The sequence below is a fragment of the Phyllostomus discolor genome, chromosome 2 (genome assembly GCF_004126475.2).
Source record: "Phyllostomus discolor isolate MPI-MPIP mPhyDis1 chromosome 2, mPhyDis1.pri.v3, whole genome shotgun sequence".
Lineage (NCBI taxonomy): Eukaryota > Metazoa > Chordata > Mammalia > Chiroptera > Phyllostomidae > Phyllostomus > Phyllostomus discolor.
Window position 1 is genome coordinate 161,467,184 of NC_040904.2, and position 17,232 is coordinate 161,484,415.

Sequence of the window (17,232 nt, forward strand, 5' to 3'; positions counted from 1 at the left end):
GGCATCACCTGTCTCTCCCTCTGAGCTCATCCAGCTGACATCAGAGGTTTCTGCCTCTGTTTGCAGTGTGGGCTTGCTGGTCGAGGGCAGGACCACTGTCCTCCCCACCTTGCTGTCCTCCCACCCCTGTGCCTAACACATGCTTGGCATCTACAGGCAGCACAATCAAGAAACCCTCGAATACTCTTTTCTACAGCATCTTTGATCCGATCCTCCTCCACAGCCTGTCTGCTGTGATAATTGGGGAGAAAGGTCCAGAATGGGCTTGGTGTGGCTTGCTAGAAGGTTGTGATCCTGGAAACTGGCTCTTAGCCCAGCCCAGATTTCCTTCCTTTTGCTCTCAGTTTCTTTCCTTCTCTGTGTACACACACGGAGACTCAGGAAGTAGTGTTTGAGACATGAACCTAGGAACCTAAGGGGTGGGGCCTAGGCTAGGGGCGTGGAAGTGTACTGGCTGGTTCTGTCCTTGGCCTGTTCACACAACTTCTCCTGGGGACCACTGTAGCACAGATGGGAGGAAGGCAGCTTGAGTCTGCCAAGGCCCCTTCCAACCCTCACCTGGCTTTGCCCTGGGGGATGAGAAGGGCCATCTACTAGGATGAGAGGGGGGAACCCAGGAGATATATGCCATGCCTTCCTTAGTGTCTGTCCCCACACCTCTGTCACTGACAGGCTGATCCAGGAGTGGTGGGAACACAAGACCTTGCCAATCCTTTCCCAGAGGGAGGGTCTCCACTGGGAAGGACCATGACCGGCTGGGTGGGGTGACTGGGAGGAGGTTCCTCTCCTTCTCAGTCCTAGAAAACGGAGAAGGGACTAACAGAGTGGGACAGGAACACCCACTCTAGAATGTTGGGGGACTCCCAGGATGTGAGCCTGGGGACATCCTGGAAGTGTTTATTCTGGCCCCGCCCGATCCCAGGGAGCGACAGCGCCCTCTGCAATTGGGGATGGAGTGGGACTTGAGCAGAGATGGAGCCCTCGGAAGGGAGTGGGCTCTGGGTGGAGGACGAGGAAGCCTCTGTCAGACATCTTGTCACCCTGCTTCAGCTCCGCCACCCGGCCAGGCACTCGTCCCTGCTTTGGCTCTCACACGCCTGCTCTGCTTCCGTGAACGTTGCAGAAGCAGGCGTCCCGCTCTCCTACCCCAGTTGGCACGGGGCTGGGGGCGCCATTTGAGCCCTAGGAACCCTGAGGTCCTGCTCCTGGTGTCCTCCCTCGGCCGGGGGTGGGCGCTATCTTCTAGGTCGGGGCCCACGTGGCCCAAGTGGCCCTGACCCAGCGTGGGGCTCGGCCCTTCCCTCGGAGGGCGGACGGGTGACTCAGGCCCCAGCTGCTCGCGCGTCACATGAGGGAGGCCAGCGGCCACTAGGCGGACGAGGGGGCTGGGGCTGAAAGCCGGGGCGGGGCCGCGCGGCGGGCGGGGCCGGAGCCGGGGGGCGCAGCTAGAGAGACCCTGAGCGGCGGCGGGAGAGGAGCGCGCAGCCTCTGGGAGCTCAGGTGAGGCCGCAGGTCAGGACCGCTGCTTGTCGGAGGGGTGGGTCGCTGGCAGCCCACTCCTCCGGGTCTGCCCCCAGCTCCGGAGACCCGTTAAGCTATCGCCGCTCCGAGGCCCTCGCAACTTCGCAACTTTGAAAAGTTCCAGAGGCCCCGACGGGGCGGCGTGTGGTGGGGGTGCGGGCCGAACCTATATTTTGGGGGTGGTTAGAGCGCAGGGAAAGTGATCAGCGGTCGGGCTTGGGCTGAGGACCGTTTTCGGAACGGGTCTGGCGGGGAGGAGGTGTTTAGAGCCTGGGGCTGGCGGCGGAGGGTGGGCGGCAGGCTCCAGCCCCTGCCCGCGCCCTCGGATCTGCCCCGGGCCGCGGGGGCGGAGGGCGAGCGGGTCCGGGCTGCGCGCGGTCGCCCCCACCCCTTTCGGGCAGCGAGGAGAGGGGGCTGGGAGACGTGGATCTGACCGCGGGTTTCCGGGTGGGCGGGGCCGGGAATGGGGGCCGGGCAAGGAAGGCTTCGAGGGCCGGCAAGGAGCCCGGAAACCAAGGGCCCCCTCGGCCAGTTCTAATACCCCTGCCCCCACTCTGCCCCAGGCCCGGCAGCCATGGCGGTGGAAGGAGGAATGAAATGTGTCAAGATCTTGCTCTACGTTTTTCTGCTGGCCTTTTGCGTGAGTGCGGTGGCGGGATGAAGGGGGCGCGCTGGCAGGGTGCGGGGAGACCTGGCTTGTAGTGTGAGGGTTGAGGAACGAAGAATGAAGGCAGCTGGAGACCAGATGTGGAAGGAAAGCCTGGGGAATGGCCGAAGACAGGACGGCCATGTCCTCCTCCAGCCTTCAGAGACCTCTGAGGCTGGTATGGATGAGAGTGGTCAGCTTGGATGTGCGGCACCTCACCCTAACTCCTCCTGGCTCTTCCTGTCTGGTGACCCAACCACTTGTGATAGGGGCAGTGGGGCAACCAGCCAACGGCTGATGGCTATCGCTATGCCACAGGGCCACCCTGCTCTCCCCACCCTCCTCTGTCCTTTCTCTCTTCTTCACCTCTTCATTCCTCTCCATTAAATCTTCCCTCTTCACTCCTTCCAGCTGATTTCAGGTGGGGAGAGGCCCTGTTCACCTCACTTTGGTCCTGCCCTGGGTTCCTGCCTTGAGAGGCCACTTTGTCTAGGGAGGGGCACACTGCTCTTAACCCTGTCTCCTCCCTGGCCCAGCTGGCCCAGCTGGCCCAAGGCACCCTATTCACAGCTGATACGGATGAGTTAGGCACCGAGGATAGTGGGAGGGCAATTCTGGGAGCCCGCGAGGCCCCTAGGAAGCAGCTCTTGGTTAGGAATATGAGCCCTGGGACCAAGGCTTTCTGGGAACTTCTCTTTTGGCATTTGATCGAACTGTGGGCAAGGATGGGTCATTCCCCTCCCCCAGTCAGATTTCCTGGAGGGGCGAGTATCTGTCTCTCCTGGATGGGGTTATTCTGTTTCCCAGATACACCCTCAGCCCTCCACCATGATGCCCCGGGGGGGTCTGGTCTCGCCCTGACCCGCACTCTTTGCAGGCCTGTGCCGTGGGGCTGATCGCCGTGGGTGTAGCGGCCCAGTATGTCCTGAGTCAGACTATCAGCCAGGAGGCCACTCCTGGCTCTGTGCTGCTTGTGGTCATCATTGCAGTGGGAGCCTTCCTCTTCCTGGTGGCCATTGTGGGTTGCTGTGGGGCCTGCAAGGAGAACAACTGTCTTATGATCACGGTGAGTGGGCTGTGGGGCCAGTGTGGGGGTGTGGGGCTTTTGTAGAGGGGCCTTAGGAGGGTGGGTGCAGTGAGGTGGGTAGGTGAGGAAAACCTTGGTGAGTGTCCCAGACACTGCTTGGGCCACAGCAGGCCTCTCTCACCCAGACTCCAAACCTGACTCTCGTCCTTTGTGCCTGCAGTTTGTCATCTTCCTTTCACTTATCATGCTGGTGGAGGTGGCTGCAGCCATTGCTGGCTATGTATTTAGAGACAAGGTAAGCAGGGAATAAAGGGAGGGCCCTGTCTCAGAGGCCCGGCTGTTCTGGGATCAAGGTTCTCCAAGTTCTGACCTCAATTTTCCTACTCCCAGGTGATGTCAGAATTTAATAAGGACTTCCGGCAGCAGATGAAGAATTATCCCAAACAGAACCACACAGGTGTTTCGATCCTGGACGGGATGCAGGAAAACGTGAGTAGGGTTGCTGGGAGCAGGGATGATGGGGGAATAAGATTCTTATCTTCATTATCGAAGGTGGAGGTTCACTTAACAACCTCCCCCATATTTATCTTTTCCCCCAGTTCAAGTGTTGTGGGGCGGCTAACTACACGGATTGGGGGAACATCCCTCTTGAGCCCAAGGGCCGTGTCCCCGACTCCTGCTGCATCAATGTCACTCAGGGTTGTGGGATTAATTTCAAAGTGAAGGACATCTATACCGAGGTGAGGAGGCTAAAATGAGATAGCAGAGGACTTGGGAAACTTGGGAAATGTTTCCCAAGAGGTGAGCGGAACCAGGGATAGAGGTGGAGATGGTTAGGGCTCAGAAGTTGGGGATCAGGGATGGGGAGGACATCTGGGAATTGTAGGGGTGAGGTGAAAGATGTAGAGGGTGGCGGAGAGACAAATGGACCAGGGGAGGGGGTGGGAAGTTTCTCATGTCCTTGCCCTGTGTGCCTGCCCCCCTTCAGGGCTGTGTGGAGAAGATTGGGATCTGGCTGAGGAGCAATGTGCTGGTGGTAGCTGCAGCAGCCCTGGGCATTGCCTTTGTGGAGGTGAGAGGCACCCTTGAGACTCATTCCAGGGCATCTGGGGCGTAGGGGCTGTGGGAAGGAGAGTGCGGAGCAGGAGGTACTGGTCTGGGGAGGGGAGCCCAGGGTGTGTTTGGGTCTCTTGGGTGGTTGGGGGTACCTTGTCCTTCTGACTCCTCACGACCCCTGTCTTTCCCTCTAGGTCCTGGGAATTATCTTTGCCTGCTGCCTTGTGAAGAGTATCCGAAGTGGCTATGAAGTGATGTAGAGGGTCTGGTCTCTTCAGTCCCTCATCTAGGAGAGTGGGGTAGTATACTCCACATTTTTCAATTAAACGGATTATTTTTTCAGACCGAAAAGACAGTCTTGGTTTGTCTTAATGAGTGATACTTTATCCTGTTCTCTTCTCACCCATCTTCCTGTACTCTGGGACCTTGTTCTGTTTGCACCTCTAGGAAAGGAAGGCCATTTTGGAGGGTGTTTGGGAAAGGTGTTGGCTGGCCTGGCCTTGGAAGTGGGGATTGGGAGGGGGCTGTGGCCCTCTGTCTCCCTGTCCTGTGCTGCCAGGCTCCGTGCTGCAGCTGTCACGGAGCCGTCTCTGCAGAAATCAGGGATTCCCCTCAAAGGTCCTACCTGGGAGGGGTCAGTCCACATCTACCGTGGACATCTCCCTGGGCTGCTGTCCAACTCAGGGCCTGGCAACTTCCTCCTCCACCCAGGGGCCTGGCTCTTTTTAGGTTGGTTGATGAACTGCTCTGACACCTGTGTGACCAGTGTCATCCTTCTTGATTTAGATGATAATAGAAAATTTAAGTGGGCACTGCCTTGTTTTTCCATGGGAACTACCCAACCTGGCCGTGACCTCTCTTTACCACCTTGTCTTCCCCCCCAAGAAAAGTATGTAAGGGCCATTCCCACTCCAAACACTTCGTGAACTGCAACATTACTCCATGTAGAAAATAAAGGAGACGTCCAATAGTGCCCTCTGGTGGCCATTTAGGTGCAGCGTCAAAGACCACCTAGACATGCAAGGCAGCTCCTTTACGCCCTCCAGTGGGCGCCAGTTGTTTTGCAGGCACTGAACAGGCGACCCTGGGCAGTAAGTCAGCCTAGGGTAGTTAACACTTAAGAGTACCTTCATTTCTGTCTACTTTTATTTTTAAAATACACATTTATTGAGTGCCTGTTTTGTGTCAGGCACCAGGCAGTACCAGGGTGGCGGCGGAAATAAAGATCTTGCTGGAAGGCTGGATTCAGTAGGCTGCCTGGGCTGGCTTGGGAAGCACCCGGGTGAGCACAGCATCCACCAGGCTGGCTGGCAGGTAGGAGGCTGGCAGCCAGAGCAGCTTGGCGTCCCAGCCTGGGCTATAGCGGGTTCTGGGGTGACGGGCAGTCAGGGCATGCTCCAGGCACCTGCTCACCTTGGTCAGGTCTGGGTCACAGATCAGGTTCATGACACGCTGCTGCACTTTCAGGTCTGCAGCCCAGTGGGTGGTTATAATCAGTGCCCCATGCCCACTCCAGCCCATTTCAGTCCCTCTTCTAGGTCCTGGGGCTTGAGGTGAGAGGAGTTAGTGCCATCGCCAGTTTGGGGAATGGGCAGGTTGCACAGGCCTGGGTGTTCTATAGTGTCCCATTCACCCTCAGCCCCTCCCTGACTGCCCTATTTCCTCCCAGCAGGCGGGTGCAGGGCTGACCTTTCTGGCACTCTCATTTCCCCCTAGGGGCCCAGCTACTCACACTTGGCAAGGAAGTCATCCCCATAGAGTGCCTGTGTGGCTGGAGGCAGCCGTGCCCAGCAGGCTTGCAGGGCGTTCTCCAAACTCTCCAGATTTGTCGCAGGGGTTCGGAAGAAGCCAGGCTCCACGATGGAGACTTGTACTCCAAAAGGAGCCATGTCCCTCCTGGAGTAGGGGGCAGAGGGAGGTTTCTGGGCTTTTGCCCTTACATGGAGGGGGGATGTTCAGGGATAAGTTGGGGGAACCTAAGTTGTCAGACCAGGGACAGGGGTCTCAATGATAAGGTATACCTTGCTGTCCTGGGATGAGGCAGTGGGGACAGAGGGAGGGAGGTATTTTTGAACTTTCTTCCCTCTGTATCCTCTTCGACAACCTAGAGCAGGTGTCTGCAAAGTCCTTAAAAGACTAAGTAAATATTTTCAGTACTGCAGGACTAAAAATTAATATTACGAAGGCATTTATATAACCATTTAAAAATGTCACAGCCAGACCTGGCTGGTATAGCTCAGTGGATTAAGTGCTGGATTGCAAACAAAGGGGTCCCTGGTTCAATTCCTGGTCAGGACACATGCCTGGGTTGTGGACCAGGTTCCTGGTGGGGAACATGTAAGAGGCAGCCACACATTGGTGTTTTTCCTCTTTTTTTCCTCCTACTTCCTTCTCTAAAATTAAATAAATCTTTAAAAAATAAAAATGTCGAAACCATTATTGGCTTACTGGTGGTGGCTGTTCAGATCGGCCTGAGAACTGCAGTTTGCCAACTGCAGACCTAGAAGAACCTGATTCCTTTGCTCCCCAAAATACAGAAATCCAAGTATAAAGTATGTGTTCCATGATGCCAGCTGGAAAATGAAAAAACTGAGGGACAGGGACATGTCGGAATGTCGATACTGAAATTATTTGCTGAGTGATGGTGACAAAGCAGGCTTCCTTCAAAAGGTGGGCTTGGCTTGTGGGACTTCTGCTCAGAGTTCAGGACCTGCTCCTGTGTTGTCCTTGCCAAGTGTCCACTACACTCTCATGGGACTTGGAACATCACTATCTAAAGACGAGGGGCAGCAGAATAGCGTGGCCAGGCTCGGAAGGCAAGCAGGCAGTTCCAGTGGTCTGGGGTAAGGTAGGTCCCTCTGAGGGTGCTAATACCTACCTGATAGGGTTGCTGGGTGAATTAATACAAAGATGTTATGTAGAGGTACCAGCTCATCCTAAGTTGTTGTCAACAATAACACTAATAACAAGGACAGCAGGCTTTGGGGGTATTTTCCATGTGCTAGGTTCTGCTGGGGCTTTACAGGTACCTCACTTCACTCTCAGCACCCACGAGGTAAATCTTTTCCTCCTGATTTACCAGATGAGGGATAAACTGGGGTAAAGAGAACCAAGCTAGTAAGGTCACAAAGCTCACACGAGAGGCTGGGACTTGAACCCAGGCCTCTAGTCTAAACCATGCTGAGCCCTAAACTGTCTTTTCTGAATATTCTATGATGAGTTTTAATCATCTTTGCAGGGTAGATGCGAATTCTTTTGTGAGTGGCCTGGGAGCTTGGGGCCCTGCTCCCTTACCTCAGGCTGTCCGAGAAGGCCTCCAGGCCAAACTTGGAGACACAGTAGCCCCCACCATTTGCTGCCAGGCGACCCAAGACGCTGCTGATGTTAACCACCCGGCCCCGGGCTTGCTGTAGTAAAGGTAGCAGGGCGAGGGTGACCCTGATGGGGCCCAGTGTGTTCACATTCAGCACCTGGTGGAAGTCATCTTGCGTCAGCCATGGCGTGGGCCCAATGGCACCTGCCACCCCAGCATTATTCACCAGACCGAACAGCCCTGCAGGGAGGTGGGACACAGAGGGTGGGTGAGGCACTCCAGTGGCCCCTCTCCTTCCTGAGAGGGCCTGAGCACATCCCCTCATAGTCCCTCAGGCTTCCCACAGCCCCTGTGAGGGAGCACCTGACACCATGTTCCCAGTGGCCCAGTCACACTCACCTGTTTCCCCAACATGGGTTTCCACCCATTTGGCTGCCCGCTGGACACTCTGGGGATCAGTGACATCCAGCAGGGTGGTGTGAAGGCGAGAGGAGGCCACCTGCTGCAGGTCCTCGGCCCCCGAGGGCGTCAGGCAGCTGGCCAGGACTTGGAAGCCTCTCTGGTCCAGCCTCAGTGCCAGAAGGCGTCCAAAGCCAGAGTCACAGCCGGTGATGAAGACGAAGGCATCACTGACTGGCAGGCTCTGCCGGTCCCTGAGCAACCACAGTGTTGCCCAGAGTAAGACCCCCAGCAGCAGAGGCAGCCACATGGCTGGAGCCAAGCGATCTGCAGGTGGCAGCTGAGGCTGGGCAGGAAAAGTTGTGTAGTTTACTCTGGTGCTCAAACCTTTCCCCTTAACAGTGTCCCTAGCTGCAAGTCTCTGGCCTGAGCATTTATCTGCCTGTAGATAAATGGAAAATTATACCTTATCTAGGAAAAGCTAGGATCTGGGAAGACTCTCCATTTGTGGGTGACAATGAACAGTGGATAAGCCGGGTCCCGTGTGCAACCCTGCTGTAAGGGGGCAGAAGAGTCTTGTCTGCTGTCTCTGGTTTGCTCTCTGGCTAAACCAGGGGCATCTGAATTCTATAAGTGTAAGCTAGCCTTGTTTTAGGAAACACATAGGGGACAAAGAACTCTGCATTTCGGTCCTGGTGGCCCCAAATTTATTGTGTGATCTGAGTATCTCACTGTGTCTCTGAACCTGTTTTCCCTTCTGCAGAGTGGGACTAACACCTACCAAGACCACCAGGAAGTTGCACAGGATCAAAGGGGAAAATATGTGAGGAAGCATGTTAAAAGCTTAAAGCTTTGAGTTTTACCAATACTCGTAAGATCCTGCAAGTCTTCTCCTAGCACCCCAGCTCCCAGTGCCCTGCTTACCTCCTCTCGGAAAGTTAGCAGGTGCTGTAACACCGGAAGCTTCTTCTTTTGCTTTGTTTGAGAAACTTTGCTCCCGGCCTCCCTAGGCTCTCACCTGAACTGCAGCTAAGGCCAAAGTCCTCAGAGGGTGGACCGGGCACCAGAACTATTAAGCGTATATGAGGGAGGACTTGGGGGAGGAGTCAGGGAGGCTGAAGCCTGCTGGCTGAAGCCAGTGCTTGGCACAGGCAGGCAACCAGGGCCCGCCCCTTCTTGCTCTTTTCCAGCTGGGGTTCCTGACTACCTCTGACATGGACTCCCAGGAGGAGGGATATATCAAGTTTGGCAGCTGCCTCTCCCTGTTGGTGACCTTGGACCTGTCATTCCTTCCCCTTCCCAGCCCCAAAGCACCTCCATGCTTAAGAGTTTATCTCCCACCTGGTCCAGACTCATGACACGGCTTAGCACCAGGCTGGGAGAGGTCATGCGCACGTGGGAAGGCAGAGCACCAGAGCCAGGACCAGGTCTGCTCCCTGTCTGATTTCTCCCCTGCAGGAAACTGAAGTCCTGAGTTAGGGTGCTTGGGGCAGGGCCCCCACTGTGACCTTCTCTGGGGAAGTAAGGGAAACTCCCAACCTCTGCTTACCCAACAGACACCTGTACCAGGCCCGAGAAAGGGAAGTTGAGATAGTAAGAGGAAGATGGCTCCACCCTCCACCCAGAAGGTACCAGTCCCTCAGGGAAACAGTCTTGCCCCTTCCATTCCCACCCTCCATGCTGAGCTAGTAGCTCCTTGACATGTACCAAAGAGAAATGGAAACTTGTGTTTTATTTGTGGCCTGTTAGCTTCCCTCTTGCCCCATGGGGAGGGCGCAGGGGTAGGAGCCGGGCAGAGGAGGAGGGGGAGGGGCTAGGATGGGGCAGCCTGCAGCTGCCCCTTGTAGACGTACTCCAGGGCGGTGGCAATGGTGCGCATGTCCAGCTCGATGCTCCGAGCCCAGTTCTCCACGTCCCCAATTTCCTGGGAAGGGGAGGGGATGGGAGTCCGTAAATCAGGGTGGGTGGAGTGTGGCTCTAGTGGACGGATGGGGGCATGTTCCACTCACCCCCTACACAGGGCTTCGCTTGGATCCACCAACTGCCTTTCCCTCTTTCTCGAGCCTCTCTGACACTGGAGCCATAGATGGGATTTATGAGGCCACACCCACTTCTTCCTTAACCCCAGGCCTGAGATGACCCTATTGGAGGTGGTCAGTGGGGGCCCAGGATGGTGCTGGTGATGTGAGGAGCGTGGCCCACCTTGAGTGCCTGGTTGAAGTTCTCCACCATCCCGATCCATTGGCCTGTCTGCTTGGCAAATTGGGCAGCCTGGACCTGTAGGGTCTTCACCTCGTGGTCCAGCTTTCTTTGGTTCATGTAGGCCTGGGCCACACTAGAGGTTGGAGGAGGGAGGAGGTCAACTCAGCCAACTAGTGGGAGTGGTCTCCAGGACTAATATCCTACTGCAAGAGTGGGAGGCCAGCCAGCGGTCAGGTGGGGAAACCTGTGATTTTGACCATTATGGGATTCGGAATAGACTAGTACATGCAAATGAACCCAGCTCCTTCCCTGCATTCCCAGGAGACCCTAGCTGGGAGCTGACTAGTTTCTGAAGCTGGGTGGGGCAAGTTAGGGCTAATCTGGTAGGAGAATATCTCTGAATAAATAAAATGCCGGGAAGGAAAAGGTGTGTGAGGAAGCTGGGAAAATCCAGCAGCAGGCACACATCTGGTAGTGATTGGAAGCCCAGGGATCTGTGCAAAAAGTTCAGAAAGGAACTTGGGCCGCTCCCTGACTCTGGGGTGGGATGGGAGAGCAACCCCCTCCCCAGGAACTCAGGGTCCAGAGAGAATCTCCCAGGGACTGCTTCTTGGCTCTTAGTCGCTCTCCCAACCCTTCTCCTCTCGCATACAAATGAATGAACACACATGTGCAATTTTTCCCTTCCTTTTGCTCTATGCAATAGTTTTTCTTTTCTCCTCAATCAAGGTACTGGCTGTGGTTACCATTACTGCCACGAGGTTGCTATTCTCAACTTTCTGCCTGCCCCAATTCCCCCTAACCCCCTCCAATAATTGTACAATAATTGTTCTCTCTTATTGGCTGGTGAATCTTTCATTCTCCACCCCAAAGCTTTGGGTCAGCCGGGAGACTCCACATCCGGTGCTCCCACCCACTGGAATCTGTGGGGGCTGGAGGGGGCATGGGGTTAGGGCGTGGGGTTAGTGGGAAGGACACCTGACAAGGGCTGAGATAGATGGGGCCTTTGTGTTCCTTTCTGGGGAATGAGAGGGGCCGTGGGCAGCAACACAAAACCCTTTCTAATCTGGCTTTGGCTTAGCTGCCCTCTAGACTGAAAGTGGGGTGGCCTCTAGCAAAGGAAGAGGAGAGGGAGAAGCCTGGGCCAACCTCACAACAGAGCCAGGAGGCACCAACATGGGAGGGAGGAGAGGGGGTAGACCCTGTCTCTTCTCTCTGGGGACAGCTGGGCCACAGTAGGGGATGGGGTAGAAGCTGAAGCAGGAAGAGCAGGGGGCTCCCAATGTTTCAAGATTCCTCTGGGAGTTCCTGAAATCCCAGTTTTTCCTATTGATCTCCTGCTTTCCGTTATTCATGCTGAGTGACAGGAGAGGCCTGGAGAGGAGGGATATCAGGCCCCACCCGCAGCCTCAGCTTCCCCTAATCTTCCCCAGACGTGAGTAATGGAGACAAAAGCCCCTGCTTGGCTCACTTGGGTGACTCAGTCTCTGGATTCACAAGTATGCCATTCTATTTGCCCTACAGAATCATCATGTCTGCATTCTCTTCAGTCACTCAGGGTCAAGAAACAATATTCTTTGCTCCTTCCCAACTTTTTGGTTGTTAATGGCGTTTTCATTTAGGATTGGAGCAGGAGGTGGTCCCTGGAAACTCAGCAGGAAGGGCAGAGATAGCCTGGCTCTGGTGTAGCTCCTGGCACAGACTCTGCCCTCACCCTCACCAGCTGTGCCATCTCTTTCCTGCCAGCAGCTCTCCAGGCCTGCCAGAGGGTGGGAGGTGGAGGAGAGGTGGTAAGCTGCGGTGAAGGAGGGTGCCCTCCCTCCCACCAAAGTGACAGCTGGACTTGCATGGGTGAGGGGAGGTGGGCAGATGGCAGCAAGTTGTGAGCACCAGGGAAGTTAGGGTGGGGAGGGGGAGATCTGGCTGCTTTCCAAACAACTGCAGCTGTTCCTCCCTGCCCTGCATTACCGGTCAGAGCTGACTCAAGCCTCTCTCCATAAACTTAAGCTGGGTGGGGGAAGGGTAAGAGAAAGGGTGCAACATCTCATCCCTTCCAGAGTAGTCTGCTCGCCAGACCTAGCCTGTGCCTACATCTGGGGTGGGGGCAGCTGGTGTTGGTGGGAAGAGGTTCATACCCCACATTGAGGTGATCCACCAAAGCTTCTGTCAGGCAGGTCGCCGCAGTGATAGCCTCTCTTCTCCTCTTTTCTGGAGGGAGGGAGAACGGGATTGAAGTGGTGACTTGGTTTTTTAAGGGGTGATGCTGAAGGTTTCCCACCCCTTCATGACATTAGTTGGGAACATCTCAACTAATCTCAGAGTACAAGAACTGAAAAGACCTCTGCCAAACATAAACACCTTTCATTTTAGAGGTGAGGAAGCTGGTACCCTGAGAGGGGAAGCCACTTGCCCAGGGACGCCGGCGGTTCAGGGGCAGCGTCCAGGACTCCAGGCTCCCAGGCACTCTGTTCCCACTTTCTTGGCCTAAGGATTGGTAACTCCAGGATTCCAAGCCCAGGTTCAGGAAACAAGCTCCTCACGCCCGTTTCCGTGGTTTTAGGCCTCCGAGAAAGCCATCCATGTCGGGTCCCCAACACCCTCCTCCCTTCAGGATCGTCCCTTCCCACTTCCACAACGAGGAGCTGCTTGGACCAATCGGCGCAGCGTTCCATGAGCAGGGGGTGGGACCAGGAGGTCGGGGAGTCCGAGCGTGGTGGGCGTTCCGAGGGGGACAGGGGAGTTGCTAAAGGGACCAGAGCCCGTAGGCACCGAAAAGACCCCCCACCCCGCGACTCCTGTGCCCACTAGCCCGCGCTCTTCCCTGGATCTGGGCCTTTACTCGAGGTCCAGGCTCAGGGCTGAGGTTAGGCCGCGGCAGGAGAGAAAACGGCAGACACGACGATACATATCGGCTCACCCTGCAGCTCCTTGCGTTCATTCTGCTTAGCTTGGTGTTCCTTCAGCAGGCGGGACAGCATGGCCGCGTCGGGCTGGGGGCTGGGGGCTGGGAGGCGGGACGCGCCCGGCCACCTCCGACTCCAGGAGCTGAACCGCAGCCCTCCGCTCCCGCGGGGGCCGGGTCACGTGCCCGCACTGTCACGTGAGGCCGGGATACGCCCCCTTTTGAGACAGGTTGGCTGGTAGTGAAGATCTTTCCTGGGAAGAAAGGGAGTGGTAGAGGGTTGGGGGCAGGTGAGTTCTTGTCTTTATTCAGAGTTCACTTTTAATGGGCGTTGGAAGAAGTTTTTAGCACTCACACTGCAGGGACGATTTTAAACATCTCTTTTGGATTTCAGCCTCCCTGATGTGGGGCGGGGCGTGGGGGGTGGGAGGGAGGTTGGTTTTGCCCGCGGTCCCTCACCGTTTGGTTGTTGCTGGACCAGAGGCTATCTGGTCTCACTGAAATTCTTTTCCTTCCTGGCCTTTCCCTCCGGGCAGCTCGGCCAGTTCTCAGTTGATTGACAGCCCCTTCCCTCTAGGAGGGACTGCTTTCTTTTCTTTTCCAGCCCTCTCACCACTGCCGAGGTCCCACAGCGCTGGGTGATCTTTGTAGAGAAACAGCGATTTAGGCACTTCGAGCGGCCTCCTAGGGAGCTTTGCTAATTTGATTGGCTAGTACGGAAACGTGCATGCAATTCCATTTCCTTCTGTGGTCAGGGAATGCAAACCCATCTCAGTCTCACGAGAAGATTAAGTGCTGCTGTCAAAATAAAAGGTAAATTATATAACACCTCTCTGAACTAAGAAAAATGCTTCCAGGATTAACTCCCAACAAGAAAAAGTTATAAACATCATCAACATATTCTTGCTGTTGCCACAGTTTCTCTTGGTGTACCAGGCACTAACATGCTGGGCGACTTTGGGTGGGTTGCTTACCCACTCTGGATTTGGGTTTTCTCCTTAGTAAAATAAGTAAAATATAGTGAAATAAAGGGGTTGGATTAAAACAGTGATTCTGAACTCTGCCTAAACATTAGAATCACCTGGGGGAAGTTTTTAAAAAAAATGCCCTGGCCCTAGATTAATTAGGTCACTGAGGAGTGGAGCCCCAGCATAAGTACTTTTTAAAAGGTTCTTCAGGTGACTCTAAAATCCATCGAAGGTTGAGAGTCACTGGACTAAACCATATCTAAAACTATCTCTAACTTTGGCATTCTCTTACTTTGTGAGTGAGTTACATAGTTGAAGCTTGACTTTATCATGTCTACTTGCAGGGGAAGTAGAAATGGCAGAAATGGGTGCTGACTGAGTTAGAATAAAACATCCTTGGTTTTCTGAGGAAGAGTTGGGGACTGCTGATGGCTTTATTTACTCAGCTATTTGCAGAGTAGCATCTTAAATCCCGAGAGATGTGCAACCATCAAAGGCTCAGTGAGTGAAATGGCTAAGTGGCAGCAAAGGCAGGACGTTAAGTGCCAAAATAAAAATTCTGAAAGGAAAGCAGTCCCTCCTAGTGGGAAGGAGCTGAGAATCAACCGAGAACCGGCTGGAGCTGCCAGGAGGGAAAGGTCAGGAAGGAAGAGAATTTCAATGAGTCCAGGGAACCTCTACTCTGGCACTTTACATGTATTAATTAATTTAATCCATAGAAGTATCCTGCAGAGTATTATAATTGTCACCCCCAATTTGCAGATGAAGACTCTCAGGTACACAGCGGTGAAGTAACAGAGTTTACAAAAAGTAGAGCTCAAATATAAATCCAGGCTATCTGACTCCAAAGCCTGAATGTAATCCCTGCACTATACTGCAGATGCCAAGGGAAGGACCCCCAGAGAGGGGGCCCTGTCTCTTGTCAGTATGCCCTTCCAGCCTGGGCATCCATTGAAGGGATCCTGGCAGGGGAGGAGTGTTTGGGAAGAGGCTCCATTCCAGAGAAGCGCTGATCAATAGAAGCGGGAAGAGTGAGAGCATCACAGGGCAGCCTGGCCCAGTCCTCCCCCCACGCTGGCTCCAGCTTCTAACTGCAGTGATCAAGCAAAATAGAGGCAGACTGGAAGATGCCTGGTGTCTCACTCCCAGAGCTGTGAAGCCTGGGAAAGAAGGGCAGCGGTTGGAAGGGGTACCAGAGAACGGTGACTTGGGGGATGTGAAACAGAAGGCAGGGGCTAATGAGGGAGGTTGGTGTTGAGGGTTTCTGTGGAGAGTCTGTCACTGCTAAGATTAGGCTGACTCAGTGAGAGTGCCAGGCCCATCCTGTATTACCCTCACCCTGCTTGGCACAACCGTGTGACATTTGCACAATCAGTACAGAGATTGCCAGGATTCTGCAGACATCAGCCCCTCCCTCTTCTCCTGAACACTGGCTATTCCTTTGCCCTAGAGCTGGACACAGGACATGGGTACTTGTATCTGCAGACAGCAGCTGATCTCTTCAGTCATCCTCCAGTTGCTCTTTTTCTGGGTCCTTGTGTATTGTCTAACCTCAGGTTCTGCTGAAGTTTAAGTTCAGCCCCACTTGCCTTTGGTAGAGATGGAGAAAAGCTGCACATGTATCCTGAGAATGAGTCTTGATAGTTGAAATCTCTTTCTGCCCACCTCTCTCTACAGTCCCCCACCCAGTTATTCTCCCTTAGTATGAACGAATATAACTCCATGCTCTTTTCGTCCACTCATTTTTCTGTTCTTTTGAGGTCTCTTTCAGAGTTAACTTTAATTAGCAAGCTTCAAGCTGACTGATTAGGCTAAATGTTAGGGCCGGAAGCTGCTGAATTGTTAAGGGTTGGGTGAGGACTGAGGGAGGACATGGCGTGAGTGGAGAAGGCTTCTCATACTGGGAAATCTGGCTGGGCTTCAAGAAGGGGGCCGTTGGTGGTGTGGCCAAGTTCCAAATGTTGGCCGGAAGCCAGTGCTCAAAGAAAAGGGGCCCTTGAGACAGTTTAAATGGCTCCTTGTGGGATGTGATCTCCTAGTCCTTCTTTCCAAGATGCAAGGGTTTCCTTTGGACCCTCAAAGACCAGAGTGGTCATTTCCCCAGACACTCCTCTCAGTCACACTTATATTCTTTCTCTCCCAGCCACTCTCATCATTGAAGCTTTGGCTACAGCCAGAATTCAGAGGCAGGCAGAAGTATTCCAGTGCTGGAGAGGTGGGTGGGGTGAGAAAGTCATCATGTTGTGTGTGGTGAGGGGGAAAAAACTGACCCTGGGGAACAAATGCTTCATGGCTCTGCTGCCAGATGAGGTGGAGGGAGAAGTTAACCCGACAGTGTGTGTTCTGGAGGTCTTTGCTTGAATGCAGCTGAAAAATAGGGATCCCAGATGGAGGGAAGAAGACTGGTAGAGGGGGAAAGGGCTGGAGAAAGCCTCAGATCCCAGTTGAACAAGCATTGCTGAGCCTGGGCATTTATCAATTTTTAAAATTATTTTATTTTTATTTATGTTATTTTTAGACAGAGGGGAAAGGAGGGAGAAAGAGAGGGAGAGAAATATCAATGCGTGGTTGCCTCTCGTGCGCCCCCTACTGGGGACCTGGCCTGCAACCCGGGCATGTGCCCTAGACTGGGAATAGAACCAGTGACCCTTTGGGTCGCTGGCCGGTGCTCAATCCACTGAGCCACAACAGCCAGGGCTAAAATTATTTTAAAATTGTTACAGACTCAGAGGAAGTTGCAAAAATAGTGCATGAAGTTCTGTGTGTACTTTTCCCAGCTTCCCCCAGTGGCGACATCTTACATAGCTGTAGCACAACATCAAAACTAGGAGCCTGATATAGCTGCAATGTTATTAACTAGTCTACAGGCCTTACCCATTTCTCACCAGTGTTTCACATGCATTCATTTGCATGTATCTGGATGTGTGTGTATGCATGTGTAGTTCTATGCAATTTTATCCCATGTATAGATTCAAATAACCACCACCAAAATCAAGATACAGAATGCTTCATCACCACAAAGGAACTTGCTATACTATCCTTCTGTAGTCAACCTCCTACTCCATCCCCAGGCAATCACTAATCTGTTCTTCATCTCTAGTTTCATTATTTTGAGAATTTTTTTAAAAAAATATTGTATTTATTTATTTTTAGAGAGAGGGGAAGGGAGAAAGAGGGAGAGAAACATCAATGTGTGGT

The 17,232-nt window shown here is 53.9% G+C and overlaps 3 protein-coding genes across 5 annotated transcripts; 1 reads left to right on the forward strand and 2 right to left on the reverse strand.

The window, feature by feature from the left end:
• Positions 1–1,355: 1,355 nt before the first annotated feature.
• On the forward strand, positions 1,356–4,601 carry CD63 (CD63 molecule). Its single transcript, XM_028533154.2, has 8 exons — positions 1,356–1,500; positions 2,085–2,161; positions 3,045–3,233; positions 3,415–3,489; positions 3,585–3,683; positions 3,794–3,934; positions 4,183–4,266; positions 4,445–4,601. The coding sequence occupies exons 2-8, from the start codon at positions 2,096–2,098 to the stop codon at positions 4,508–4,510; spliced, it is 720 nt and encodes a 239-aa protein (XP_028388955.1). The 5' UTR covers positions 1,356–1,500; positions 2,085–2,095; the 3' UTR covers positions 4,511–4,601.
• Positions 4,602–5,378: 777 nt separating this feature from the next.
• On the reverse strand, positions 5,379–13,227 carry RDH5 (retinol dehydrogenase 5). Of its 3 annotated transcripts, XM_036018869.1 has the most exons (7): positions 13,082–13,227; positions 12,300–12,372; positions 10,165–10,297; positions 7,963–9,886; positions 7,545–7,803; positions 5,983–6,146; positions 5,379–5,719 (listed from the first exon to the last, which is right to left on the reverse strand). In XM_036018869.1, the coding sequence occupies exons 4-7, from the start codon at positions 8,270–8,272 to the stop codon at positions 5,496–5,498; spliced, it is 957 nt and encodes a 318-aa protein (XP_035874762.1). In that variant the 5' UTR covers positions 8,273–9,886; positions 10,165–10,297; positions 12,300–12,372; positions 13,082–13,227; the 3' UTR covers positions 5,379–5,495. The 3 variants fall into 3 exon arrangements, with proteins under 3 accessions (XP_035874762.1, XP_035874764.1, XP_035874763.1); XM_036018871.1 differs by lacking the exons at positions 10,165–10,297; positions 12,300–12,372; positions 13,082–13,227 and having other exon boundaries at positions 7,963–8,302; positions 8,887–9,530; XM_036018870.1 differs by lacking the exons at positions 10,165–10,297; positions 12,300–12,372; positions 13,082–13,227 and having other exon boundaries at positions 7,963–8,308; positions 8,887–9,530.
• BLOC1S1 (biogenesis of lysosomal organelles complex 1 subunit 1) lies at positions 9,676–13,256 on the reverse strand. Its single transcript, XM_036018872.1, has 4 exons — positions 13,082–13,256; positions 12,300–12,372; positions 10,165–10,297; positions 9,676–9,886 (listed from the first exon to the last, which is right to left on the reverse strand). Exons 1-4 carry the CDS (start codon positions 13,140–13,142, stop codon positions 9,776–9,778), a joined length of 378 nt encoding a protein of 125 aa, XP_035874765.1. The 5' UTR covers positions 13,143–13,256; the 3' UTR covers positions 9,676–9,775.
• Between the last annotated feature and the right edge of the window lie 3,976 nt (positions 13,257–17,232).

What these genes read in the sequence shown, in the direction of transcription:
- RDH5 (XM_036018869.1), bottom strand. Translation starts at nt 8,272, where the DNA reads ATGTGGCTGCCTCTGCTGCTGGGGGTCTTACTCTGGGCAACACTGTGG. An exon ending in AACCCATGTTGGGGAAACAG is followed by an intron (nt 7,804 to 7,962) that starts GTGAGTGTGACT and finishes ACCTCCCTGCAG; the next exon opens with GGCTGTTCGGTCTGGTGAAT. An exon ending in GCCTTCTCGGACAGCCTGAG is followed by an intron (nt 6,147 to 7,544) that starts GTAAGGGAGCAG and finishes CCCCTACTCCAG; the next exon opens with GAGGGACATGGCTCCTTTTG.
- BLOC1S1 (XM_036018872.1), bottom strand. Translation starts at nt 13,142, where the DNA reads ATGCTGTCCCGCCTGCTGAAGGAACACCAAGCTAAGCAGAATGAACGC. An exon ending in GTGGATCACCTCAATGTGGG is followed by an intron (nt 10,298 to 12,299) that starts GTATGAACCTCT and finishes TCCAACCTCTAG; the next exon opens with TGTGGCCCAGGCCTACATGA. An exon ending in ACTTCAACCAGGCACTCAAG is followed by an intron (nt 9,887 to 10,164) that starts GTGGGCCACGCT and finishes TCCCCTTCCCAG; the next exon opens with GAAATTGGGGACGTGGAGAA.
- CD63 (XM_028533154.2), top strand. Translation starts at nt 2,096, where the DNA reads ATGGCGGTGGAAGGAGGAATGAAATGTGTCAAGATCTTGCTCTACGTT. An exon ending in TTTTTCTGCTGGCCTTTTGC is followed by an intron (nt 2,162 to 3,044) that starts GTGAGTGCGGTG and finishes CACTCTTTGCAG; the next exon opens with GCCTGTGCCGTGGGGCTGAT. An exon ending in TGAAGGACATCTATACCGAG is followed by an intron (nt 3,935 to 4,182) that starts GTGAGGAGGCTA and finishes GCCCCCCTTCAG; the next exon opens with GGCTGTGTGGAGAAGATTGG.